The following is a 26,157-nucleotide window of genomic DNA, read 5'->3' as shown; positions in this document are numbered from 1 at the left end:
GGGTGGGTAAACGCAGCAGTTTTCTGGCCCGTGGCAGAGGGACAGACGCGACAGCCGCCCTGCCACCACCACCTGCGGTGTCCCTGCCCGTGGAACAAAACGAGCTTTAAGGTCCCTTCCAACCCAAGCGCTCCGATTAAACCCCCGCAGCCGCCTCGGGCGAGGCGCTCCCTGCCCTGGAGTCGCTCTGGCACTGGTGACCAGCTTAATTCCCCGGCACGCTCGGCTGAGCATTCCCCACCCCCTTGCAACTGCCTCCTGTTCCAGGAAGGAGCGCACGAGCTTTCGCCTCACTTTTCACACAGCTTTCAGCAGCTCCAATGTCATTGCCTAGGCGACCGGGACGCTACTAGATCGTAGTGCAGTAAATAACATAGATCCTCTATCCCAGGCCACTCCTGTCTGCGGGACACCTCCGGGGGAACTCGAAACGCAGGTAGGAGGAAAAATCCTACAAAAGGAAACCCCTTACTATTCGCGTGTGCGAGTTTCTCGGCACGACCCTCTCCGGAGCACTCGATAACGTGCCTGGAAGGTGATTCGCGGCCACTTGGCTTCGTGGGCTTGTTACACAGTGTTGAAGTGTCTTGGAAAGTTTGCTCCCAAGCGCCTGAGATTGGAGTGAAAACGGCCCAGCCTCGAGTGGGAGAAGCAGTGGAGGGGCTGGATCCCGGTGGGATGCAGGGGCTGGATCCCGGTGGGATGCAGGGGCTGACTGCCACAGCAGGTCCCTGCACAGCCAGGAGGCTGCCAGGGAGAGAGAGAGCGGCTGCCTCAGCCTCCTGCCCCGCCACGAGCTGCCTGTCAGTGACTCCATCCAGAGAGGATTTCTGTCCAGCCTGCCTTCTCCTTGGAAAGTAAATAGTTAATAACCTGCTGCACCCTAAGGAGGGCTCCTGAGATTCAAGTGTGCTGTGGGAAAGCTCACTCACTCGCTCTTCATTGCTTTTACAAACCTCATTTTGCAGGTGTGGATGTAATAATCCTGGACAAACTAACAATAGCACGGGGCAGCACTGGCATCCTGAGACTGGCAGCATTTTGCAAATATTGAGTTGTTTGCTGTGGGCTGGATAAGCCCAATGGGTCTCGTTGTGCAGAGGAGAGAAGGTCCAGGACCGGTTCCCAAGCCATCAAGCTTGGAGTATAAGAGGTAGCAATGGCTCTCAGAAGTCCTCCTCTCTCAGGATGGGCAAAGAGTCCTTAGGAATTACTCATAGCCCTGTTATACAGAGTTTGGGCATTTATCTCCCTTTAAGGTGGCTGCAAAATGCCATCACGTTTCATCCTGGGCTGGAGTGGCAGCACAGCAGTGAATTTGTTATCAATAGCACTGGGCATTTCTAGGGGCTCACCCCGAGCTTTAAAGTTGATGGTGAGATCAAAGATGCTCCCTCTAGAGAGTGCAGAAACTCAGCAGCCGGGCAGTGCTGTGAGACCCCTTTACTTTCCTCACAGTGCTGAAAGAAGGAAGTTGGGTTTATAATCGTTCTAAGAATATATTGGGGTCTGCGGTCAGAACACGAACCGTGAGTGAACTGTGGTTGGATATACAGAGGTTCATCAGCTCTGCTTCTCCAGGGTTCAACCACTTTGGGGTGGCTCTTGGGACCTTGGTGTGTGTTTTTCCTTCTCCCTCTCTCTCTGGGACTTGGGGGGAAAGAGCTGCTTCAGCTGGCCTGGGGCTAACTTGGCATTTCAGATATAGCCAAAGCCACAGCAGTGTGGAAAATTGAGTACACTGAGCTTTTCCATGCTAATCTTTGGAAGTTACTCCAGTGGCAGTTCACAGGGAAGGGGCATGCACGGGAGGAATCGGTCCCACTGTGACCCAGCCAGGTCCAGCATCCCGGGGGTGGCAGCCCTGCCATGGGCTGAGTCCCAGGGCGAGGGGAGGTGGTGATCACCTGTTCTCAGGCTTTCTCTCCCTGCTTCTGGCCTCTTTTCTCGTGTGCAGTTTCCCTGCAATGCCCTGACTAGCAACAGAGGGAAGCAGCAACCCAGCAATCGCTGGAGCCGGCTCGGGGAGGTGCAGGGAGAGCAGCTCTCCCCGTGAACACTGGCAAATCCCACCTGCAGCCTTGCATCCCATCACCAGCCCCTGGCTTTGCATGTTTTGGTCCCTCTTCCTCTAGAAACCTGCAATAAATCCAGTGCAGGTCCCTCCCGAGCTATGCCAGTCATGCCAAGCATCTCCTGCCACCTCCCTGCAGCCTCAGGGCAGAAGGGATGGAGAATTCCTTGCTGCCCTTCCCTGGACAAGGAGATCTTCACTTTCATAAGCAGTTTGAGGTCTCTGGAAGTGATAAATCCTCTCGGTGGGGTCTGACTGCAGAACTCTTACTGGCAGAAGTGATATTCCAGGTCTTTCCTTTGGTGTGGGAAGCTGGTGACAGCAGGGAGCGGACACAGTTAGCACAGAGCAGGAATAGCCTCCAAACTGGGGGGCTGAAAGGGGCAGGGAGCTGAACATGAGGCTCTAAGGCTCTTCCCAGTTCACCTTTAATTTAGCTGTGCCACAGGGCTCCCACTTCTTCCCACAGGGTGTCTTTTCCTTCTGCTGGGTCTCACCATCACTGTGGTTTCCCACCTTCCCTGAACGGGAATGTCTCCACCATTCATTGTGCAATGGGGCTCTAAATGGATCCTCCTTTCAGATGGAATTACATCAGCACCGTGCCAATTTTGGGGAACCCTATTTATAAGTCTTTTGTGATTCTTTACCATCCCAGATGCCCTGTGCCAGGCTGTCAGTCTTGCTGCAGAGGTGCTTTTCCAGGATGAGCTGGGATCCCAGCAGAGGGATGTGCCTTAACAACACCAACCGCCGCAGCTTCCTTTTGTACTCTGGAGTTTAGAGCTCAGATGTGAGAAGCTGGCCTGGCTTTGCATGCGCAGGTTGTGCTTTGAAAGAGAAAGGGAACTTCCAAAACGCCCTTAAAACAGTCAGATTTCTTTCCTTTTGAGAACGAGAGCAGCCACGTGGTTAGAGCTGGTGTCACCCGTGATGACCACACAGCCGGGGCGGTGCAGAGGTGCTTTCTCTGCTGAAGGGAAAGGCCTGGCTTCTTCCTGAAGCTGCCCCAAGCCAGGGAAAGCAGCATGGACGCAGGGTAAGGCCACCAGCAGTCGCCTGCATCTGTTCTAGGCTTTTCCTTCTCTCAGAGCTGTCGTGTAGGTACTTTCATTTCTCTGTGTGTCACATGTGGGGAGAGGAGGGACGGGAGGACACCAGACTCTCCCTGTGAGCTATCCTGGCATGGGGCCCGTGGCACAAGGGCCCTCCTGTGCTGTGGGAAACCCTCAGGGAACAGCAGCTGTGGATGCTGTGTCTCGTAGAAAGTTCACAGGATCTGGTGACAGGGAAAGCTAGCCTGCTTTCGTTTTAACTCCCTTCCCTGCAGGCACCCAGTCCCCAGCTGAGTCAAAGGGGCCTGGGAGATCCTGAGCATCCCTCAATCTGAGAGGGGTGCCCTCGACTCAGCAGCTCACACCCCAAAAGCAGGAAGTTTCAGGTTTTCACTATGAGATGTCGAAGTTGAAACGAGACGCTAAAACCAGCGCGGGTAAAAGGAGCAGCCAGATGTGCCTGAGGTACATCCACGTCAGCCAGGGCAGGGAAGTGCTCCTGCTGCTTCCAGGGAGTGGGTAAGGGAGGAGGAGGACAGTGCTGTGGCAGGACTGCCCGCCCAGGGAGGCAGCGTGGGGCTCAAGATGGCTCTGGGAGACTCCCCGCTCGGGCTGCTGGGCCAGAGAGGCTCCGGGAGCACAGGGAGAGCCGAGCTGTGTCTGTGCTTCCTCCGGCACCTGAGAGAGGCCAGGAAACGCTGCCCAGGGGCGAGGGGAGGGCAGCAGGCTGAGGAGGACTCCGGGTATGACTGTGCACAGCCCTCGGAAGGCTTTGGCTGAGGAACGGGCTGTCCCAGAGCTCCCCGGATGCACCTTCTGGCCGAGCTCAGGTCACGCCCTGCACACCCCCAGGCCTGCAGCTGCTGGGGCTGGGGGCTCTGTCCCCCCCACGGGCCCTGGGCAGCTCCGGTCCCTGCTGCAGTGAGCTGGGCTTGGGGGACTCCTGCCCTTGGCCAGGTGCTTTGTTGGCATGAGATGGCTCAGCACGGCACAGCCTGGCACACCACGGCACTGAACAGCCCAGCACAGCCCGGCACAGCACACTGACAGTGCTAACCTGCTGCTTCTCTTTGCCCCCAGAGTGCTTTATCCTCTGTCAGACTCCCCCACTGCCAAGATGTCCCAGTCACCTCCGGCTGACGAAGGCAGCACGTTCGCCCACCTCTGGAGCACTCTGTAAGTGGGGGGTCATTTCCCGTGAGGGGTGTTTGGAAGCAGGAGCAAACAAGTTCCTTTTGCATCCTCTGCTCTCCACAGAGGCCTTTGCCACACCAAGAATTTTGCTCCCAGATTCCAGCCTCTCTGCTCAGCCCATTTCATTTGCCAAAGTGTCGTTTGAAACCAGCACACAAACACACATGGCACTGTCTCATGGAGGGCTCCTTTTTTTGCTGCAGCACTCCAGGGATGCATGGAGATGGTGTCAGGGCCAGAGCAGAGGTCCACTCAACCTAGGACCCTTCATTCCAAAATTAAACATCTTCCAGCCCCACCAAGATATTTGCAAGTTTTCTGGCCTTTGAGCCTCATGCTCTAATAAAGCAAAGGAGAAGGACTGTCCTTCATTCCATCCTGTCTCCCTTGATATCCTCTCATGTAAAGACATCCCAAGGTGACAGATGTGCCACAGGAGCTGGGTGGATGCACAGCTTCCCAAGACTCTGCCAGGCAACAGGTTGCCTGAGCAAAGCCTGCTCTGCCACCTGGGAATCAAAGCAGAGGATGGAGGGAGGAGTTGGGAAGGTGACAAGGTTCAAGAGGGTTGTGAGTTGCTGGGTGGTGGTGGTGGCAGGGGTATTAGAGAGCTAGGAAGATGACTGTGCCCTCACCTTCTCCTCAGGGAGCCAGACAGCACCTACTTCGACCTCCCTCCAGCCACCCACGCCGGCAGCAATGAGGTCTCCAACCAGACAGAGGTCACCATGGACGTCTTCCAGATGAGAGGCATGAACGACTCGGTGATGGTGAGTGTGCTCAGGTGGCACGGGTGGCACCTGCACCAGCACAGACTCGATTTCCCCTCAGGGGTGGGTTGGGGGCTCTGGGGGAGGCAGTGGGGAGAACAACCACTCCAGGTGTGGCACTGCTGGCACTGGTGCAGGGTCTGATCACCTGTGGCACAGGGCTCAGTAAAACCATGGCTGCTCAATGCTGGACAATATCTCTGCACACAGCAGCGGGGGCTCAGCGCTGTAAGGGCAGCAGAGCTCGAGTCCCACAGCAGGAACAGGGTGTCATTCACTCTGGTACAAATGGTGTGTAGTTAAAGCCCATCCTACAAGCCTTTGCCTCTGTCAGAGTCTTGGAAAAGCATCGTGAGTGTGCGAGACATGCAGGGCACTGGTGCCTGTTTGGTGCCCCGAGCGGGTTGGCCTCCCGGGAGCATCCCTGCAGCCGCTCCGGCTGTTGGCAGCATCCCCCTGCAGAAAGCCGCCGTTTCCCTGCAAAAAGCCGCCGTTCCCTCCCCGACAGCTGCCTCCCCTCCCCCAGCCCCTTTTCCCTCGCTTTCCGCTCGCTTTCCCTCCTTCCCCAGCCTCTGCCGCAGCGGGCAGGAGCCGGGCAGAGGGCTGATAATTGGGGCTCTGCCCCTCGCTGGGCGGGCGAGCCCTCGCTTTTCCCCTCGCTCCTGCTGGGACCGAAGCTGAGCCCGGCAGGGTTGGTGCAGCCCGGGGTGCGTGACAGTAAATGCACAGGTAACAGGACACCACTGGACTGAGACAGAGGCAAGAGGGGGAACAGCGGTGCAGGGACTGCTCAGTCCGTGCTGATTCCTGCTGCTCGTGGGGCTCAGCACCAGTGCCAGTGCTCGGTGACTTGGAGCAGGTCACCCCAATGCCCTGGCTAGCCATCTATCCCTGTCTATCCCTATCCATCCCTGTCTATCCCTCTAGATATCCGTCCATCCATCCATCCATCCGTCCATCCATCCATCCATCCACACCTATCCATATCTGTCCATCTAGGCAGGGATAACTCCATATCACTGAGACACGGAGCTCTCACAGAGTCACTGCATCATCTGGCCAGTGCAAGCACGGCCACATCGGTGTGCTGGTGACAGGTGCCAGCCAAGCAGGTTTCCAGCCCCATGTGGCTGGAAGAAGCTTTCAGGAGTGGGATCAGGGTGCGTTTGATGGTGGAGCTGGACCCCCGCTCTCCCTGCAGTGGGAATGGTTGGTATCGCCCAGTCCATCACTGGGCAAGCTGGGGCCTGCCCTGTGCTTTAATGAATAGTCATGAGGGACAGAAGGGGTGGGCCCCGTTTTGTTGTTGGATGCAGCGAGTTGACAGAACTAAGGGAGATGAAAAAAGCCAAAGAGCCAACAGACGGCGGCACACGGGTGGCCAGCGCAGCATCCCTGGCGCTGCCCGCCCCGGCCCTGCTCCCACACTGCCCCTTCCACCCACCATCCCACCCCGGCCTCCTCCATCGCCACCCCGACCCCATGACTCCCGGGGCAGGACGGTTCCCCGCGCTCCGTGAACCCCAAGACAACTAAAATGCTGTACGTCAGCGACCCGATGCAGCATTACACCACGGTAGGTGCTGCTCCTCAGGGACGGGGTTTGCCTTGCTGCTTTTACTGGGATTATCCCCCACTGCTGGGGCACCCTCTCCAGCTCTGCCAGCCCAGCCTTTGTGCTGTGGCCCAGGATGCTCCAGGGGTTGTCCCAGTGTGAGCCTGTCCCCAGCCCACGGCTGCAAGGATGAGCTGGGGCTGCTCCAGCCCGGCTCCTGAACCCCCATCCATGTCAGTGCAGGATGCTGCAGCCTCGGCAGCTCGGTCACTGGTCCTCTGGCTTTGCCTGATCCGGTGCTGGCAGAGCCCAGGGTGTGATTTAAACCTTGGGTGAAAGGAGTGCAGGCTCCTCATCCGTGTGCACAGCTGGGGGGGTGTTGGCTGGAGCATCCACCCCAGGAACGCCTGCAGTGCTGGACACCCCCAGCACCAGTGTGCTGTCCACTGGGGATCTCCTCAGCTGAGCCCACGGCACACGCCACGGCGCCAGGCAGGCTTCCCTTCCCTGCTGGAAAGCCCTGGGAGGGCAGAGCAGGTGAGGTGGTACCTGTGCTGCAGGTGATGTGCTTTCAGCCCTGTCCTTGGGTGCCGAGGTTGTTTCCTTCGGGGTCTGTGTCTGTCTCTGACATTCACAGCAGTCCGGCACAGGCACAGAGGCAGTCGGAGATAGAAGGAAATTACTTCATTCCTCTTTTTTACCTTGTGTGTGTTGCTACCAAGCCGTGTGTCCCGGGATTGTTGGGGTTGTTCCTTGGGAGGTCGTTGCTGCAGTTGTGTGTGTGTGTGTGTACAAACATTCGTGTGTATGAACATATTTACACACATACACATAAACACACTTGCCTTTGATTTGTCTTTTAAGGGAATGTTTCCATAATTTTGTCAATTTTGAACAACAAGTTGGTCATTTTCCCCCTGCACCTGACTGGGTCTCTCTGCCAGTGGATTCCCAAAGCCCTGGTGCTCGGGAAGCTGTGTCACCTGGCTGGCAGAGGTGGTACCCTGGGTCTCATATCTCACCATTTTTCCCAGGGGAAGTTCTCTCCCATGCAGAGGTCAGGATGCTCTGCTCAGTGGAGGGTCCCCACTCCCCTGCCCATTTATGGCTGCAGGCTTCAGCCACACACAGTCCTGGCTCTAAGCACAAGAGAAAAACAGCTCAGTCCTGATACCCCTGGATTATCTGGGCTGTAGATCAGCCCTGTCCAGCAGCAATCCCTTCTCCCTTGCTGCTGCTCTCCTGGTTGATGCCTGAGCTTTGCCTGTGCCACCATGCCAGTGCTGCCCTGCCCACAGTCCCCACGGCTGCTGCCCAGCAATTCCCAGCTGGAAGGCAAGGGCTTTCCACATGCCTTTTTTTTCCAAATTTTTTCTCCAGGTGAAGCCCGGGATTATGGAAAGCTTGGCTTGTGTTTGGCTGGGCTATTTATAGAGCTGTGAGTAGGAATAGAGGGGTTTAGGCACATATTTTAGGGAGAAAATGGCTGGATGTGTAAAAGCAAGCCAGATCTTGTTCAGCATTCCTCCAGTTAGTCACAGGCTCCAACGACCTTGTGAGAGATGCAGGCAACAGGAGAACTTCCCTGGAGAAGGATGATTGCCTTTAAACCATTCCACGTTGTAGACGGTTGGGTGAGGTTGGGATCCCAAGTTAAAACACGTCTCTTGATTCCTGAGCCGTGAGCCTTGCAGCCCTTTGGGGAAGGCTGAGCCTGCTGGCTGTGCCCACAGCTGCTTCCAGAGCTCTGGGCTTCCCAGAGCTGCCCCAGCGGGTGCTGGGAACAGGGACAGTCCTGCTGGGGCATGGGGGCAGTCGAGGGGGACCTTGTCCGTGCTCTGGTGTGGGAGCCAGGACAGCACACAGTGACCCACTGGCCACTGCGTGTGGTCACCAGCACAGCCCCAGTGGCCACCACAGCACCGGCCTCTGGGGCTGCCAGGGTGAGAGCAAGCCCTGAGCAACTTGGGAATTCCAGGTTTCTGGGCAAAAAAAACACCCTAATTGCTTTGAGAAACAGTTGTATTTGGGTCTGATTTTCTGGTGAAATATTAAGGCCACTTTAGCCACACGGTTCTGGGGAATGTCACTGTACTTAAGCTGTGCCTGAGGGTAAAGGAACTGCCAGTTTTACTGGAAGTATCTGACAGTAACTGGTCAGAAGACGAATAAGGAAAAAATTGTAAAAAGTCGGGATTTGGTCCAGCAGGTCTGGAATAGGAGCCAGGACGTGCCTAAATGGGTCTGTTTGCCCTGTCCCCTTCCTGCAGCGGCTGCATCGCAGCCACACGCTTCGGAGGTTTGAGGTTTTCCCCAAATTAGAGCTGCATCAGACACTGAGAGCAAACATCCCACTGGGAAATAAGCTACAAACCACTGCTCAGGGCTGGCTTGCTCAGAGAAGCACTCCCATGAGTGGTGTGTGGGTGTCTGTCCTTGACCAGTGAATGCAAGAGGGGCAGGTCAGAAAACGGGTCAGACACCCAGGACTGCTGTCATGACAGAGCAGTGCCATTGCCAGGGACTGCTGGTCACCTTGCCAGGGCAGCTTCACTGAGCTGTGACACTCTGGCTGCTGGAAGGGCCACTGTGGAGCAGAGCCCTGTGTGCAGGACAGGGCTGTCACTCCCTGCCCACAGCGGGACATCTCCCACACCTGAGCGAGCCCCAGAACATCCCTGCCCTCTCCCCGCTGTCAGAACAGTGGCTTTCCCTCGGCAGGTGTGCTGGAGATCTGGGATTGTGGCACCCCACTGCCTCCAGTGATGATGGAGCAGGTCGAGGGGGATGATTTAAGTACTGGAGTTGATCCCTCACACGAGCGGTGACCTGTTGGAAAACCCAAGCCACCCAGACCAGCTCTTTTGGCTCCCCTCCCACATGCTGGCCCTTTAAGGAGGCTGTAACAGGACACCCCAGCCCTGGAGAAGGGTGGCTGAGGTTTCCCTGTCTCTAAACTGGCTGGTGTTTTCTTTTTTCCCTCCTCCCCTTTTCCCTTCCTCCAGTCCCAGTTCAATTTGCTGAACAACAGCATGGATCAGAGCATCGGCAGCAGAGCAGCCTCCACCAGCCCCTACAGCTCCGAGCACACCTCCAATGTCCCAACGCATTCTCCCTACTCGCAGCCCAGCTCTACCTTCGACGCCATGTCCCCGGCTCCCGTCATCCCCTCCAACACCGACTACCCCGGCCCACACCACTTCGAGGTGACCTTCCAGCAATCCAGCACCGCCAAGTCAGCCACCTGGACAGTAAGTTGCATGTCTTCTACCATCCCTAGGGAGATGCTCACCACCACCCACAGCGTCCTCGCCGCCACCAACCAACCAACACCTCGGTGGTGGGGACGCTTGGCAGGGCAGCTGTGGGACACGGCCACCAGCCATGGGGACTTCACCTGCACGGGTGGTCCTGGGAAGCAAAACGTGCAGGAAACATCCGTGCTTGCTTTTCAGGGGGTTTCTCCCAAAGAGCTGTGAAACACAGCGGCTACAATGTCATTTTTCTCACTGCAATTCCCTGAACTGCAGGTAAATGTCCCCAAAAGAAATGTCCTGGGGAAGTACCTGCCTTGTTCTCCCGGTGCTTCCCAACACCTTTGCCAGCCAGTGCTGTCAGAGGTGAGGCTGTGGGTGAGAGGGACCTTTGCTCGCATCTCCCAGCGCCGTTCCCAGCTTTGCCGTAAATTCCCGCTTGTCATTTACAATCCTTTTCCACCTCGTATCAGAGGAGTAACTTACTCTCTAGAAGTCACGGCAAACGGCAGAGTAGGATTTTAACCACGGTAGGTTTTTAATCAAGATCGCATCGTGCCGTCTGCTCGTCTCCTCGGGAGCCGGGATGTGGGTTTGGTCCCCGGCCGCTCCGAGCGCGCTCCTGCCGCCGGGCACGGGAGAGCTCCGCGGAGCAGGGACCCGGTGACAGGGGAAAGCGTGCAGGGGCTGCTGTGCTTTTTGTGGAGAAAGGTCCTGATTTCGCGTCCCTGGCTCAGCGCAGCGCTGTCCCTGCTGTTCAGGAAAGCGGCGCTTGCGGGCAGTGCCGGAGGCGCTCCTGCAGCGGGTGAGTGTCTCCGGAGCGCCCGGGAGAGCCGCGCACCAGCGCGCTGGAGCCGGGAGGGTTTTCTCCTCCGGGAAACACTGATTGAGCAGAAAGGCTGGGCTGGGGTAACTGACATCCCATGGGAACAGAGAGGGTTTCCTCCAGGGCTGCGGTTTGACATTGCCATGGAACGGGCAGAGCAGCCCAGGAGCGATGTGTCAGCCCCAGGAGTGATGATGACCTTCGTTTTCGGGAGGTGACGTGTTTAATTGCCAAGACAGTTCTTCCCACGGGAGATAGAAAGCATCCTTGGATGCCGTCGTGCAGGGAGACCCGGGCAGCAGCCGGGGGGTGCTGCTGCCCGGTGGGATGCTCCCGGTGTGTCCTGGTGAGGGTGCAGGAGGCGATGGTCTCCTGCACCCTCACCAGCCGAACTGAACGCCCCCGAATTCCTGGCTGGAGCAGTCCAGCAGCTTCCCTGCGGCCGGTGGCTGGAGCTGCACAGCTGAGTCACACAGATCAGCGGCTTGGGACAGCACCGTGGTTAAACACGACCTGCCCTCGTAGGGGTGGTTAAGTCTCCACTCTTTCCACTCTCTTTCCTTGTGGGGTGTTGCTCAGGGATGCATTTCATTAGGAACTGCATAAACTTGAGGTCCTTGGGGCAGGATGATGTGACTCCAGACCGATCCTATCCCTACTGGGGGATAACTCCCATCAGTTACAGGATGGCTGTTCTTCCCAAGCCTTTATGGACGGTCAGGGCAGGCAGTTGGAGGTGTGTGGCCCCCTGAACCATGACAGTGGGGTGGCTGCATCCCCCCAGAGCAGGATGGCTGCAAGGTCAGAACCCAGCAGCCCACAGCTCACTGCGCTGGAGCTGAGCTTTGCAGAGACCAGCAGTGGGTTGGCACCCTGAGAGCACAGGGGATGTTTCATTTGAAACAGGGATTCCTGCAGCACTGCTGGTGTGGATGCAGCGGGTCTGTCTCGCCGAGGTGCCACGTGAGGAACGGTCCTGCTGCAGTGACAGCTGGTGTCACTGCATGTCCTCCCGGCTGGGGCTGTCACAGGCACATTTATTGCTGGAAGAAGAGGCCACTGCCTTCCTCCCACTTGCCGTGAGCTCTGCAGTGCCACTGCCACACCCGAGGCTGTCCCGGTAAAATGGGGAAAGGAGCTCAGCAAAATAAACATGTCCTCTGTTACCAGTGAATCAACACAGATTTGTGACCCTGCACAGGAGCTGAGCACACACGTGTAGCAGTCAGGAGGGCTGGGGACAGGCAGGGATGTCTGACAGCACAGTCACACAAAGGGCAGCAGCACTGCAGGACACGTGTGGGCTGGGCCAGCACGTCAGAGGGAACAGCCCAGCCTGGTTCAGCCCTGTCTGGGGAAGCCTTGTGGCTTTTGGATACCCTGGGGTTCACTGCACCAGATGATTTATGCCAGGGTGGTTGATCAGTTTACACCAAGCTTTGACCACAAGCCTGGTGGAGCCAACGTGCTGGGCAGCATTTCAGAGCAGCAGGGAGTCCCCTGTGCTGCAGGAAGGGCCTGCTGAAGGTCTCTTGCAATCTGGGGTCAGATCATGGAGGATCCAGCCATGAAGGAATGGACAGCTGGTGTACAGGCAATGCCAAAGCAAGTAGTTCATGCAAGTCATCTTGTCAAATGATTTGGGGTCATTTTTGATACAATCATGAGCTTTGTTGATGGAAATGTGTAGCTCAGTGGCCTTCTGGTTCAATCCCTCTGGAAGATGTGGTGTTGTCCATCCTCCTGTGCATGAGGGGAGGCTCCAAAGGATCTTGAGGGTCCAGAGCAGAGTGTTTGGAGATGAGCTGGCTGCTCTGGGGTGGTTTGCTCTGCAGGGCTGGTCACATCACTGTCACCTGGGCAGGGAAGCGAGGTGTCCCCGAGCCCACTGTCTGCACACGTGATGCTCCTGTCCACACTTCAAACCCTCTGTTGACAAAACAGAAATTGTTTAGGAGGGAGATTGCAAAGAAGATAAAAAATTCGGTGCAGATGCCTTATGGGGCAATACCAGGGAAGTGTTCTGCAAGGAAGGTCTCCCTGAGAAGAGCAAGGGTGGCTTGATCGTGGTGTGCCCAGGAGATGGTTCCTCATAGCAGCCAACTCCTTAATCAAACAGAAAAAGATATAATGAGATCCTTAATCTAACAGAAAAAAATATAATAAGATCCTGCACTTGGAAGCTGAAGCCAGGCAAATTCAGACTACAAACAAGGTGGAATTTTTTTAGCAGTAAGGATAATTAAACATAGGAACAATTTACCAAGGAATGCAGTGGATTCTCCAGCTCCTGAAGGATTCAAATGAGGAGTCTGCATATCTCCTGAGAGATAAGCTGTGCTTTAGCAGACACTCTTGGCTCAATGCAGGAGGAGGAGGAAGGAAGGGGTCTGGGGGCAGCAGTGTGGAGAATGGGCCCAGAGCATCATCAGCTGCTCTCTCTTGCCTCTAAATGCTGATTTTCTAATTTTAGAAAGGGGTGAATGGAGAAGGGGCAAAGCCTTGGAACAGGGTTTGGGGCTCACGTTGCTGAGCTCTGTCCTTGCAGAGGGACACTGGGCAGTGGTGGGTGACCCTGGATGTCCCGACCCCCGGGCTGGGCTCTGAGCACCACACATCACCCACCAGCTCCGGACCGAAGCAGCGGCTCTGTTCCGTGCTGTGGGAAGCCCTCCAGGCTGCTGCCACCTCCCTTTTCATTTTTAATGCCCTTCTTATCGCAGAGAGCAACGGCCAGATGCTGAAAATAAGGTTTTCCCCGTAGGCTGGAAGCCCCCCTCTGGTAGGCTGCTCCGGCGGGGCTGGAGGAGGACCGGGAGCTGCGGCGCGGCAAGACGGGGCACGCCGGCATCCTGCCTGCCTGCCGGGAGCCGTCGGGCTCCGGGAGCCCGGAGCTGCCCGGACACGCTGCAGCCGATCGCGGCGCTTTCCTCGCCGCAGCCCCTCGCCGCACCGGCCAGCTGGTAACTGATGGATAATTAGGATTTTTCTCAAGTCGGGTGGGTGGCAGAGCAGGGCTCCCTCCCCGCCGGACGCTGTCACGTGTGGCAGACCCGCAGAAGTGTTAATGGGGTCTTTGGCCTCCCGTGGCTGGGCTGCGAAGGGATGTGGGGGCTCGAGCCCACGGTGTGGGGCAGCCATCCAGGCCTGCACGGAGCCCCTGGAGCCAGGGGGAGATGGACAAACCCCAGGCTGTGCAGGCAGGGGGGTCTCTGACACAGGCACAGGGAGGTCCAAACCACAGCCAGGGACTTGCTGCTGCTTCAGGGAGCAAACAGCAGGTGAGGGAAAGGCTGGAGATGTTCACAGCTGAGGGGAGCTGCTCTTGCTCCCATGGATGGCTGGCCAGCAGTCACCCACAGCAAACTGGATCCCAGTGCTCAGCCAGTGGGATATGGCCACATGGAACCGGTTCCAGTTACTCATTAGATCTTGCAGCTGGAGCATGGCCACTGGAGAGCTGAAATGCTTTGCCTGATCCTAAACTGAATGAGGAGGATGGGATTAATTGATGTGGCAGGAGGCAGGTTCTCCTTTGCTGGTTGCTGCCTGAAGCTCTTTGGGGTAGAGATGGTTGTAAAGACAAGGGAAAACTCTTCAGGAGCATCTATAGACTCCAAGCCCACTCTTCAAATCCTCTCTGGCACTTCCTCATATCCCACAGAAGTTCCTGTCCAACAGCCATGGCCTGAAGATGATCAGGGGCCATGCACAGCTTAGGACACTGCCTCTGAGCCACAAACATCTCTGGTTCTATCCGAGCAGCTGGGCAGATGAGTGGATATTTTGGCATGCTGGAAGTAGGGAAGCAACCTCAGCACTAGCCTGCCCAGAGCCCATTGAAGCCAGCCCACTGGAGGCTTTCCACCAGCTTTTGCAGGGTGTGGATGAGGCTCCAGGAGCTCCAGACACAATGGAATTAAGAAAAAAGGCAAAGGAATTCGGTGTGCGGTGTTCCAACACGATCCCGCTATCAGCTCCACTATCTCGAACGTGTCTGGAATGCACAGGTCAAGGGAATGACTTACTGGCAATGCTGCTCCATCGGGAAGGCAAGGCTCTCCAGCAGGAGAGGTGGCAGAGAGTTGGGAGCCCATGACCTCTGGTGCATAAGGGAGGGGGGGAAAGATGCTGGTGCACCCTCGGCAAACCCGCTCTCTGCCCGTGGCCAGTGCAGGCAGCAGCTGTGGGAGAGCAGGAGGAACAGCTCCCTCCTCATGGCACAGCCCCACCAGGATCCTCCAGAGCCAGTGCTTTCCCCGGAGCCCAGGTCTTGCTGCTCTGGTTGTCACATTTTTGTTCCCAGCAACAATTCACAAGCCCAACTCAGCCTCCTCTTCCCTCCCCTCTCAGCCTGCCCCTGCATCCAGACTTGATCACACATGTGAAACAATCTCCTGGCTGGATTTGCAGCTTCCTTTTTGGATGAGAGGGAGCTCTGGACCACCTTGGTCAGGGGATCTGAGTATCCAGTGCACAGAGGGAGTCAGACCTACAAGAAGAGATTAAACACCCCAGAGTGCCAGCACTGGCTCAGCAGTAACTGAGAGCAGCCACAACCCCAGTAGTTATTTTAAGGAAATACACACTGGGGAAGGCAGGGAGAGGACTCCTTTGGGGGTGAAGCAAGGGATTTTAATTAGCACTTGTGACATGCTAATTAAGGCAGAAGGATGCAGGCTGGAGCACATGCAGCCTCCCTGTGCTGCTCTGCTGGGGGGCAGCTCCGGCCCCAGGACCTCAGTGGTCTGGGGGACCTGAGGGTGATGGGGGTCCCCTGCAGCTGATGATGGCTGGGGGGAGCAGGGGACTCTGCTGAGCCCCCGTGTCCTGAGCACGGTTGGTGGTGACTTGGTGTCACCCCAGTGCATCACTGCCATGATGTAGGGACCACAGGCACAGGGAGGTGGGTGTTGGAGCATCCCTTACAGCATCCCTGATCCATCCCTGCTGTGGTGCAGGAGCTGGAGAGGCAGGGACACAGGTACCAGGGCACCCCTTACAGCCACGTCCAGGGCAGTGCCCACCCTTCCCAGCACACCTGTGTGCTGGACAGGTACCTCAGGCCCTGCTGGACTCTCCCCTCTCCTCTTGAGCATCATTGATGCGCTGGACATCTTCAAACCCAGCTCATAGTAAATGAGCAACGAAGTAGCTTTGGGGAGGAATTTCCAGCTCAGTGAGGAGTTTACGGGCCGGTGATTAAAAAATGGTTATTAAAAAAAAATTAGACAGAAAAAGAATTAGCTCTGCAGCCGGCACGTCCTCCAGGATCTGCCGTAACAGATTCGTCCGAGCCGGTTAACGGTATTTGCGGTTTGCAAGATGCTACACGCCTGGGGAAGATGACAGACACGTTATTATCACCTCTCGGCTGCGATCTGTCCGAACCTGTCCCAGGATGCAGCTCCGCAGCTGCTTGCTGGGGAGCACGAGGAAATTAGCAGCCGGAGGCAGCACTTTTCTTCTCTCCCCCTTGCCAGGCCAGTGGCTTTATTGGGATCCATTGACTGCAGCCCCGGACACGTCCTGAGTAGAGCTAATGAGGAGACTGGAATGTAGGAGAGGAGGAGGCTGGTAGGGAGGAGGGGGGGAGGATTTGTGGAAAAAGTAATTGTTGAGCAAATCATTTCCTTCAAGAGGGAAAGGAGGCCTTGGCTGCCTCCCGAACAGGCAAGTCTAGACGCTTCAGTGTCAACAGTTGAAGATAAATAAGATTTTATCAGCTCCGAATCTGTTGGGACACATCCTCCTAGCGGTTCTGCTGCCCGCGCAGGGCCGGGCGAGATGGACTGCGCCGGGAGGTCTGTCCAGGCAGAGGATTCAGGCTGTTCTTTGTGCAAGGCTGTCATCATCCATGGGGAAAACCATCTCTTCCTGCGTGGGGAGGCAGCCCCAGGGCTGAGCACTGCAGTGGTCCTTGGTCAGGGTGGGCAGCAGCGGATGCTGAGGCTCCACGTCAGCGCTGCATCCACAGGCCTTTGTGGGGCATTGGCTCATCGGGATCCTGTGGTGTGCAGGGCACACCTTGGGGCAGTGGCACCAAGATAACCATGGTAAAGCCTCACAGCAGCCAGTGGCACCAGGGGCTCTGTCCCTCAGCTGGATTTGTGTCCTGTTACACCTGGCACTGGTGCACTGAGGTCTCATCTCACCAAAGAAGCAGCCACATCTCAAACACATCCAAAGACCCTTTGTGTTACCAAGCCCTTAGGGAAAGAGCTCAGTGCTGCTAGGGTTTAGATAACTTGGCTTTTCCAGTTATTCCTAGTCTTCTGCAGGATGGGCAGCAGCAGCAGGGAATGGATGGAGATGGAGCTGGCATTATGGTGTCAGCCAAGCAGCTGAGGGTGACACTGGAAGCTGCAGGAAATCCCAGAGGAATACAGGTTCTGTGTGTTTCCATAGGCTTCAGGGAGCCTGTCAGCACTGCTGCTGCTCTGTGCTGGTTGGAGCAACCCAGCAGCCACAAGCCACAGAAACCTGTTGTGCTCCTCAAACACACAATAACAGGCACTCTGATGTTTTCCAGGAACAGAGATGACCTTGGTACTAACTCAAGTGTGGAGTCAGACATCAGCAGCTCCCAGGGCAGAGCAGGGACTGAAAACACAGGCAGGAGGTACCCAGGGCAGAACATACCCAGGCTCCTCTATGGGTGTGAAAGGAATCCTGCTCCTGAGGTCTGGATGTGCCAGGAAGGTGTCCAGGTGTCCCAAGATGTTGTTCCTGTGCCCGGCAGCGAGTTGGCAGCAGAGGGAGTGACCTGAGCTTTGTGACCCAGTGTGGCCAGTCTTGAGAGGTCAGTTTGTCCAGGTGCTGTGGAATGGGGAGGATGTGAGTGAACAGCACGAGGTTCTGCCAGTGCAGGTGGCACAAATGTAGCCGTGGCAAACCAAGAGCCAAAGCAGTGAGGAGGCTGCACTGGCCTGTGATTAAATCCTGGTGTTTTGGTCTCTGGTTCCTGCTCTGTCACTGTCTCATCCTGAAGCTGAGGACTGTGCAGTGCCTGTGCTCCTTGTGGCTGTTCTGGGAGGTACCAGGGCCTCAGGTGATGCAGCACAGCCTGGCACAGAGATGGGCATGGGGCAGATAATTAGCAAGTACAGATAATGAGGAGGAGAGAGGTGCCTGCTCAGTGGAACCTTGCTCAGTGCAGATTTGGCTGTCCCCTATGGAGAAGGTGCATTGCCAAGGGCTGTTCCTGGCTGGAAGCACAGCTGGGGATGTAGAGCCTCCTGGGATCCCAAACAGACAGTGCTGGTTCTCCTGGTGGCCGTGGCCAGGCTGGGTCTGTGGCACAGGGAGTGCTGAGCCCCGGCAGTGGTGGCAGACCCAGCACAGGAAGGCTCCACGCTGTGAGGAGTCGGGAGCGCGGCCGCCCAGGGCACAGCCCAGACTTTTCCTGCCCAGGATTATCAGCACAGAGTTCCTTAAAAGAATGGTTTGTTAGAGTGGAGGGATCTTTGAAGGCGATCCCGGAGCTGTTGGGACACGATAAGGTTATCAGTGGAGACATGCCTGCACCTTCCCCCCGCAGGGAATTGCTCTGCTATTTAACTGAGATTTATCCATGTCATAACATGGTATAACGAGAGAATTTGTTACCAAAGAACTTGCCATAATGCACCTCTGCTCTTCCAGAGCAGTTATAGTTCCCAGGCATGTTGAGGGCTGCCCAGGAATGTCTACATGAAAGGATCCTTTGACAGGAGTTGTCAGTATTTTAACACCTGGCAAGGGAGAGCCCCCTCCAAATAACCCTTGTTTTGCCACAATGGCTCCTCAAACAGAGGGCATTAAACCCCACTGTGGTGGGCAAGTGGGTTCCATGGACCACAGCCACGTGGGAGCTTCATCTCCAGCAGGGCAGGGGGAGTCACTGCATTCCCAGTGGAGCCCGTGGGCCTGATCCCTGCTGGGGATGTGGGATCAGAGCTGGGAGCTCACCTGGCCATGCAGTCAGCGTTATCCAGTGTCAGTGCAGAACTTGGCCATTCCAGTAGCAGGTGGTGTTTCCAAGGTCCTCTCTTCTGCTGGGTGAGTCCATGTAACTCCACAAAGGAGGGTTAACTCTTGCTCCCTCCTGGTCACACCCTCCAGGGACCACAGCATCATGCTGCTCTCCCCAGTGCTGAGCAGGCTCTAACCCCAGGACACCTCACTGTTGCACCTCCAGGACCTGGTACCTGCTGCCAGCCTGACCCAACACATCCCCACACTGCAGGAACTGCTGCTGCTGTTTGCCTTGGGAGAGCCTGTGCCTTTTATGTCTTCCCAGAACTCTCCTGGAGACCACCTCAACGAGACAAACCTGGAAAAGGTTTATCTCCTTTGCCCCTGTCTCAGTCCCTGAGGTGGTGGGAGCACCTCACTCAGGCACAGGTGGCTCCAATCCTGCAGCCAGGGCAGCAGGGCAGGGAGACACAGATCCTTCCTGCCTGATCCACAGCTGCACTGAAACACACTCATGGCCAGGAAAAGTGGGGACTGGGTCATTCATGTCAGCCCCTGAATCTGCTCCCAGACCCATTTGAGCAGCTGCTGAGCCCCCTGTTTTGGGCAGCCCGAGCTCAGGAATCCCCCTGCACCAGGAGAGCAGAGCAGAGCTGCAGCCTCGCTCCCCTCAGCACACCTGTATTTGGATGGCTCAGGACAAGCTTTAACATCCCCACAAATACTCTGCACGGTGGTATTTTTTTGGCAGCAGGCATTGTGTTGTGGGGATGAGATAAAATACCTTGAGCAGGAACATGCCCTGCCATGCAGGGACGGGCGCAGGGGTGGGCTCGTGTGTAGCAAACACATTCCTTGCGAGATGGAAAACAGCATGGCACGGCTCAGAGGGAAGGGAGTTGCACATCTCCACACCTGGGAGCCCAGGTAGTTCCTGGAAGGTGAAGGACATGTTCTCCTTCCCCAGCCCTGCTCTGGAGCAGCTCAAGCTGCAGCCCCAGGAGCTGCCCCCGTTCAAGGTCCCTGTGAGAGGAGTTTGCCAATGAGCAAACCCATCTGTGCCCTCACAGGGAGGAATTTGGTGGCCAGAAACTCTTTTCAATGCAGAAGTGGCTGCAGGTGCTGTCTCCAGCTGCCACAGAGCATCCTCCTCCCATGGCCACCCCGGGCAGTGGTTGTGTCCCCATCATGTCCCCACCATGTCCCCACCATGTCCCCTCCACGAGCCACTGCTGCTGCAAAAGATCGAGCTGGGGTCAGGACAGATCTGTCTGTGTCAGAATTAAACTCCCAGGTCCTGTATTATTAGCCATGACACTTTTAATGACATTAAGCACGATTTCCTCGGGCTGTGGTGTTCCCAGCCCTTGGTGCTCCCAGCTCTCCACTCAGCCACAAGCCTGGTGCGAGAACAGACTCAGGGAAGTGTTTCAGAATGGGCTGAATGATGCCTGAACGAGGTGGCTGGATCTGCTTCACGTGGAAAGTGGACACCACACAGTGTGGGTGAAATGGGTCAGATTCAGTATTTCCAGGGGAAAGGGAAGAGAAGGGAGCCCTGTATTTACACCACAGTGGAGGAAGCCAAGGGTGGGCAGGGGAGCATCCGCTGTCCCCTCAGTGACGTTCTCCTGACGGGTGTCTCCTGTTTCCCAGTACTCCCCCCTGCTGAAGAAGCTCTACTGTCAGATCGCCAAGACATGCCCCATCCAGATCAAGGTGTCCACGCCGCCGCCCCCGGGCACCATCATCCGGGCCATGCCCGTGTACAAGAAGGCAGAGCACGTCACCGAGGTGGTGAAGCGCTGCCCCAACCACGAGCTCGGCCGCGACTTCAACGACGGTGAGTTCCACCCTCCCCGGGCCCGGGAGCCACACACCCCCTGTGCCACGGCCCTCGTGGGCACAGGATGGGCATCCTGGGCAGCCACTTCTCTAACCAGAGGTTTGCCTTGCAGGCCAGTCAGCCCCTGCCAGCCACCTCATCCGGGTGGAAGGCAACAACCTCTCGCAGTACGTGGACGACCCGGTGACGGGCCGGCAGAGCGTGATGGTGCCCTACGAGCCCCCGCAGGTACCCGGCTCTGGGGAGGGGGCAGGACCGGCCTCTGCCCCCGGACGGGCTCGTGCCAGCACTGTGGGTGACCCACGGGGACAGGGCTGCTTGGCAGGACACGAGGCCAGAGTGTCCCCTTGCCCTGGCACACCTTAAGGCCACCCCTGCTCTCCCCCCCACACCGGTGGCAGCTGCATTCAGCATCTGCATCTTCCAGTCCTGTGAAGCATCCCAGAGCAGCCTGGGCCAGGGATGAGGGGAGCAAAGGGACACCCCCTCTAGTCCTGCTGGGCGGGACCCCACAGTCCTCATACAGTCCCCTGTTCCAGCTGGGACTGTCCCCACACCCCCCTTCCCTGGTGCTGCCCTCCCAAGGTGCCAGCCCTGTACCCTGTGCCCCTCGTCTTCGCTCCCTGGGGGAGACAAGCCTGCTTCCCCCCCTCCAGTCCTTCGCTCCCCAGAGTGTCCCTGCCTGCCTCCCCCGTCACTCCCCGCTCAGCTCCTGCTCTCCCCTCCCGGGCAGGTGGGGACCGAGTTCACCACCATCCTGTACAACTTCATGTGCAACAGCAGCTGCGTGGGAGGGATGAACAGGAGGCCCATCCTCATCATCATCACCCTGGAGACCAGAGAGTGAGTGGCTGTGGGAGCAGGGGTGGGTGTCCCTCCTGCTGCAGGAGGGCTGGGGGCCCTTGGGAAGGAACCCTCCCCTGCAGGGAGCACCCCCAAGGAAGGGGATGTGACAGCCCCAGCCCATGGCATGGGAATGTTCTCCTCTACCAGCCCAGAAAAGGCTGGCATGGAGGGACCAGGGACCCAGCCCTCAGTTGGCTTCTCCCCTGCAGCTGGAGCCTTCCTCTGCCCCAGGAGCTCCTCTTCCCCAGGAGCCCAATGCTGAGGGCCTCCATCCATCCCTGAGGATCCCTTCCCACAGAGGGATGGGAGGACACTGCTGGTCTGGTTTCTGAGCTGGACTGAGCCACAACTAACTTCCCAAGGGGAAACAGGGTCACTGATTGCTCTGTTCTCCCAGTGGCCAGGTCCTGGGCAGGAGATCCTTCGAGGGACGGATCTGTGCCTGCCCCGGCAGGGACCGGAAGGCCGACGAGGATCATTTCCGGGAGCAGCAGGCGCTGAACGAGAGCGCGGCCAAGAACGGCACCGCCAACAAGCGCAGTGAGTCCCTCGGGGCACCCCAAACCCCTGCACGCCTCAAGGGCGGGCTCCAATCCACACCCAGGCACGATGCTTTGACCTTTATCCATTAGATCTCCAGTCTTATAAGTCGGACCCCTCCCCTCTCCCTGCAGAGCCCAAAGCTGCCCGTGCAGGGCTCTCATGGCCAGAAATATTTATTCATTATTGTTAATAACAAAGGGACACTCCAATGCCAAGCCCCGGGGGAATGGCTTTAGCATCCTGCATGGCTCGAGCCCGGTGCTCCCCACCATGCCCTGCCTCCCAGGACCCTGCCAACGCTCATTCCCTCTCCCTTCCAGCGTTCAAGCAGAGCCCCCAGAGCATCCCAGCGCTGGGGACCAGCATCAAGAAACGGAGGCACGGGGAGGAGGAGATGTACTACGTGCCTGTAAGTGTGGGTGAGCTGCACAGGGTCAGAGCTCGGCTGGGGACAGTGGTGACATTGTCTCCTCTGCCAGCAGCACCTTGGGGGGATGTCAGGCAGGTCAGGGATGCACAGGCTCCCACAGGGCAGCAGAGCTGGGCAGAAACCCGGGAAACAGGAGCAAAAGCATCCATGGATGCACATGTTCAAGGGATTGCTGGATCCTGAGCAGTCTCTGGCCACAGTGACAGTGCACTTTGCATTTCTGGGTGGAAAAAAGTGACCACGAGGAATTGGCCGGGTGGGACAGGAATACAGCAAAATCCTGGGCTTGTTCCCTCCTCCAGGTTCGGGGCCGGGAGAACTTTGAGATCCTGATGAAGATAAAGGAGAGCCTGGAGCTGGTGGAGCTGGTCCCACAGCAGCTGGTCGATTCCTACCGGCAGCAGCAGCAGCAGCTCCTGCAGAGGCAGTAAGTCCTGCTGCAGCCCCTGAGACCCCACAGCCCCCGGGAGGGGCAGGGAGCCTCGGCAGGGAGGTCTGATGGGCTGGAGGGGAGCTGCAGGCTGCAGCAGGGCAGCTCCATCCCCCGGCCAGGCTGAGCAGCACGTGCCCTCCCTGCACAGGAGCCAGCTGCAGACACCTTCCTCCTACGGACCCGTCCTCTCCCCCATGAACAAAGTCCACAGCGCAGGGATCAACAAGCTGCCCTCTGTGAACCAGCTGGTGGGGCAGCCAGCACAGCACGGCCCTGGCACTGCGCCCAGCCTGGGCCCCATGGGTACGTGCTCCCCTGGCCAGTCCCAGCACAGGGGCTCTCCCTCCCAGGCACGGGGGGATCACGGCAGGGGGTGTCTAACAGGTCCGTTTGTTGTCCCTGCCAGGACCTGGAATGCTGAACAGCCATCCCATGCAGCCCAACGGGGAAATGAACGGGGGCCACTCGTCCCAGTCCATGGTGTCGGGGTCCCACTGCACCCCCCCGCCGCCCTACAACCCTGACCCCAGCCTCGTCAGGTAGGGAGGGCACCCGGGGCCCTGCCTGTCTTGTTCTCTGCTGTTCTTTGCTGTGTCCCTCGCTCTAACCTTCCCATCTGCCTGGCAACTGGTCAACTGGCCACCGGCCCCAACTGAGAAATCACTGCTCCCAATCACACAGACTGTTCCTCTCAGCTCAGCAACCAAAGCCCAGTTACCAACCAGTCAGAAAGCCCCACTGCCCTCAGACACCCCCATGGGAACCCTTCCCTGATTAGTCAGAAGTTAAATGCATCCAGACAAGGGTCTTGTCCTACATGTCCAATGGCAGTAGCCTTGTGAGCTTCCCCCTTCCCCTTCCTTCCAGCAATGCCTGGAAATGGGTCCTCGTGGACTATTCCCATCAGGAATGCATTCACAGCTCTGCAGCTTTTTAATGTTTTGGTCTTTAAAAAGACCACAGATGTTTCTGCACCAGCATCCACTTGGGGCAGAGCCTGGCTGTGCTGCTCAGCCCAGGGCATGTCCTGACACCCCTCCCCAGTAGTTTGAGCTCCCTCACATTATTCTGAGTAAGTTCCTGAGCCAAAACCTCTGAAATCAGGAGAAAAACATATGTAGCTTTAGGAATGAACACAATCCCACACTTCCCTTTGACCTCAGTGGCAGTGGAGGTCCCACCCGTGGAGCTCTCCGTGTCCCCCCACTCCTCCATGGCCTGACACGGTCTGTCCCACAGTGATGGTTTCCAGCACAGCTGTTGTTCATGAGAAGTTAATGCCACTTTATTTTCCAAACTTTTTCTGCAGTTTTTTAACAGGATTGGGGTGTCCAAACTGCATCGACTATTTCACCTCACAAGGGTTACAGAATATTTACCACCTGCAGAACCTATCCATAGAGGTAAATGCTTTGGGAAGATCTGTTCTTACCACTTGTTTCCGGCAGCTGTTGGTCTGAAAAGCAAAACCAAAAGTGTTTTAAGGGAAGGGAATCCTGTGCCCCAGCCCCTCACAGAAAATATGTGCTCCCAGGATTGCTGCCTCCCACTCCAGCAGCCTCGCAGCATCTCAGGCCTTGATGAAAACCACAAATCTCAGCTAGTTCCTCAAGACTGTCAGAAGCAAGAGAGATTAAAGATCCCCAGGCCAGAGTTCAGGGAGATTTTTCCACCTAACACAGAAAACACATCTGAGGTGCTCAGTGGAACACCCCAAATCCCACAGAGCCAGCAGGGACACCCCACTGCAGCTCAGGGAGGTTTAATCTGATCTCACCTCTTCCCCTGTTAATCTTTAAGACAAAAGAGGCTGAAATAAGGGAGTTGATCCCAGGGCATTTATAACAAGGGAAGCCAGGAATGAAATAGCCAAGATCAGGCAAAAGCTGGCAGGAAAAACACAGAGGGGATGCTGGAAGTACCTGTGTGTGCCCCAGAGCATTCAGCCTCTGCTGCTGCCACACAGCAGTGCCAGTACCTGGGTGGCACCAGAGCTGGGGCTTCCCCAGCCCGTCAGGGGAATGAGAAGAAGGAAAACAAATAATAATCCTAAACCCTTTGAGCCATGGCAAGCCCCATACATCCCAGAGTTGGTGTTTTGGCTGAGACAGAGCCCCTGCCCAACCCCATTTTGCCCCAGGCAGGTGTAGCAGCATCTCCACCTGGCAGCTACACCCGTGGGAGAGATGATGATTTGTCACTGGTAGCTGGGGCCAGTTGCGTAACCTGAGCCTGGTTTTGGACCATTTGCTGAACTAACTCCGTGACCATCTGTCAGCTGTCCAAGGAAATGTTTGGAATGGCCAAAACTCGTGTCAGGGCTCTGAGCTTTGTGTCCGAGTCGGCGTTTGTAGCTACTAATTGCATACTCACTGTCTGCTCCAGTAACACTCCCCGAGTCTCTGTGCTGGCACTAACGTGGATCCCTGGCAGGTCCCCGCTGTGTCCGTGCCCGTCCTGGCCCAGGGCCCCAGTGGGAGGTCACCCACCTCGCCCGGCTGTGTGAGCTCAGCCTGTGGTGCTGGGACAGCCCCTGTCACCACCCTGGTGTAGGGGCAGGTGCTGCTCCAGCCTCCCGGGCCAGGGATGGAGCAGAAGCCCAGGGGAACAGGCACAGGGATGCTTCACATGCTGCTCTGAACCTGTGTCTGAGGGCAATGGTCCCCTCCCTGTCCTTCCTCTCGTTTCCACATCAGTTTGATGTGAACCCCTCCCAAAACACATCTCTGACCTGCAACGCTGTGGCTGAGTAGCTGGGTTACAAAAGAGGAATCACCTGGGGGATGATGCACCCACGGCCTTGCTGTTGTGACCTGGGGGAGGTCCGGCCCTGCCCCGTTGGGTGCTCAGGCCTCGAGCCCACGTGCCCCCAGAGCATGACCGGGGGTGCAGGGCTCGGTCCCGCTGGTCCAGCCCCATCCCTGCCGGCCGTGCCTCAGCGCTGCTGTCCTTCCAGGATCTCGGAGCACTGAAGATCCCGGAGCAGTACAGGATGATCATCTGGCGGGGTCTGCAGGAGCTCAAGCAGAGCCACGACTACGGGGCCCAGCAGCTGATCCGCTCCAGCAGCAACGCCTCCACCATCTCCATCGGCAGCTCCGGGGAGCTGCAGCGGCAGCGGGTGATGGAGGCCGTGCACTTCCGCGTGCGCCACACCATCACCATCCCCAACCGCGGCAGCGCCGACGACTGGGCCGACTTCGGCTTCGACCTCCCGGACTGCAAATCCCGCAAACAGTCCATAAAGGAGGAATTCACGGAGGGGGAGATCAACTGAGCGGCTCCGGAGGCGGCAGCGAGAGACCAGGGGGGAGCCGAGCCCCCCATGAAATGTGTTTGCGGCCTCGGGCGCCTGGAGAAGGGTCATTTTGTTGT

General features: G+C 57.3%; 1 protein-coding gene across 4 annotated transcripts; it reads left to right on the top strand.

Annotated features, from left to right (window-relative positions):
- Nucleotides 1-326: 326 nt before the first annotated feature.
- On the top strand, nt 327-26,157 carry TP73 (tumor protein p73). 4 transcript variants are annotated; one of them, XM_064678358.1, is made up of 14 exons: nt 327-436; nt 4,210-4,305; nt 4,970-5,093; nt 9,654-9,899; nt 20,341-20,527; nt 20,643-20,758; nt 21,264-21,373; nt 21,774-21,916; nt 22,240-22,328; nt 22,652-22,776; nt 22,931-23,085; nt 23,189-23,321; nt 24,092-24,185; nt 25,739-26,157. In XM_064678358.1, exons 2-14 carry the CDS (start codon nt 4,247-4,249, stop codon nt 26,057-26,059), a joined length of 1,902 nt encoding a protein of 633 aa, XP_064534428.1. In that variant the 5' UTR covers nt 327-436; nt 4,210-4,246; the 3' UTR covers nt 26,060-26,157. The 4 variants fall into 4 exon arrangements, with proteins under 4 accessions (XP_064534428.1, XP_064534426.1, XP_064534430.1 ...); XM_064678356.1 differs by lacking the exon at nt 327-436 and adding an exon at nt 2,907-3,113; XM_064678360.1 differs by lacking the exons at nt 327-436; nt 24,092-24,185 and adding an exon at nt 2,912-3,113 and having other exon boundaries at nt 25,739-25,863.

This window comes from Pseudopipra pipra, chromosome 22, assembly GCF_036250125.1.
Source record: "Pseudopipra pipra isolate bDixPip1 chromosome 22, bDixPip1.hap1, whole genome shotgun sequence".
Taxonomy (NCBI): Eukaryota; Metazoa; Chordata; class Aves; order Passeriformes; family Pipridae; genus Pseudopipra; species Pseudopipra pipra.
This window is presented reverse-complemented; position numbering and strand designations above follow the sequence as displayed.

Bases quoted from the DNA above. Each gene is read 5' to 3' on its own strand.
- TP73 (XM_064678356.1), top strand. The intron at 21,917-22,239 runs GTGAGTCCCTCG...TCTCCCTTCCAG, and splicing joins CGGCACCGCCAACAAGCGCA to CGTTCAAGCAGAGCCCCCAG. The intron at 22,329-22,651 runs GTAAGTGTGGGT...TCCCTCCTCCAG, and splicing joins AGGAGATGTACTACGTGCCT to GTTCGGGGCCGGGAGAACTT.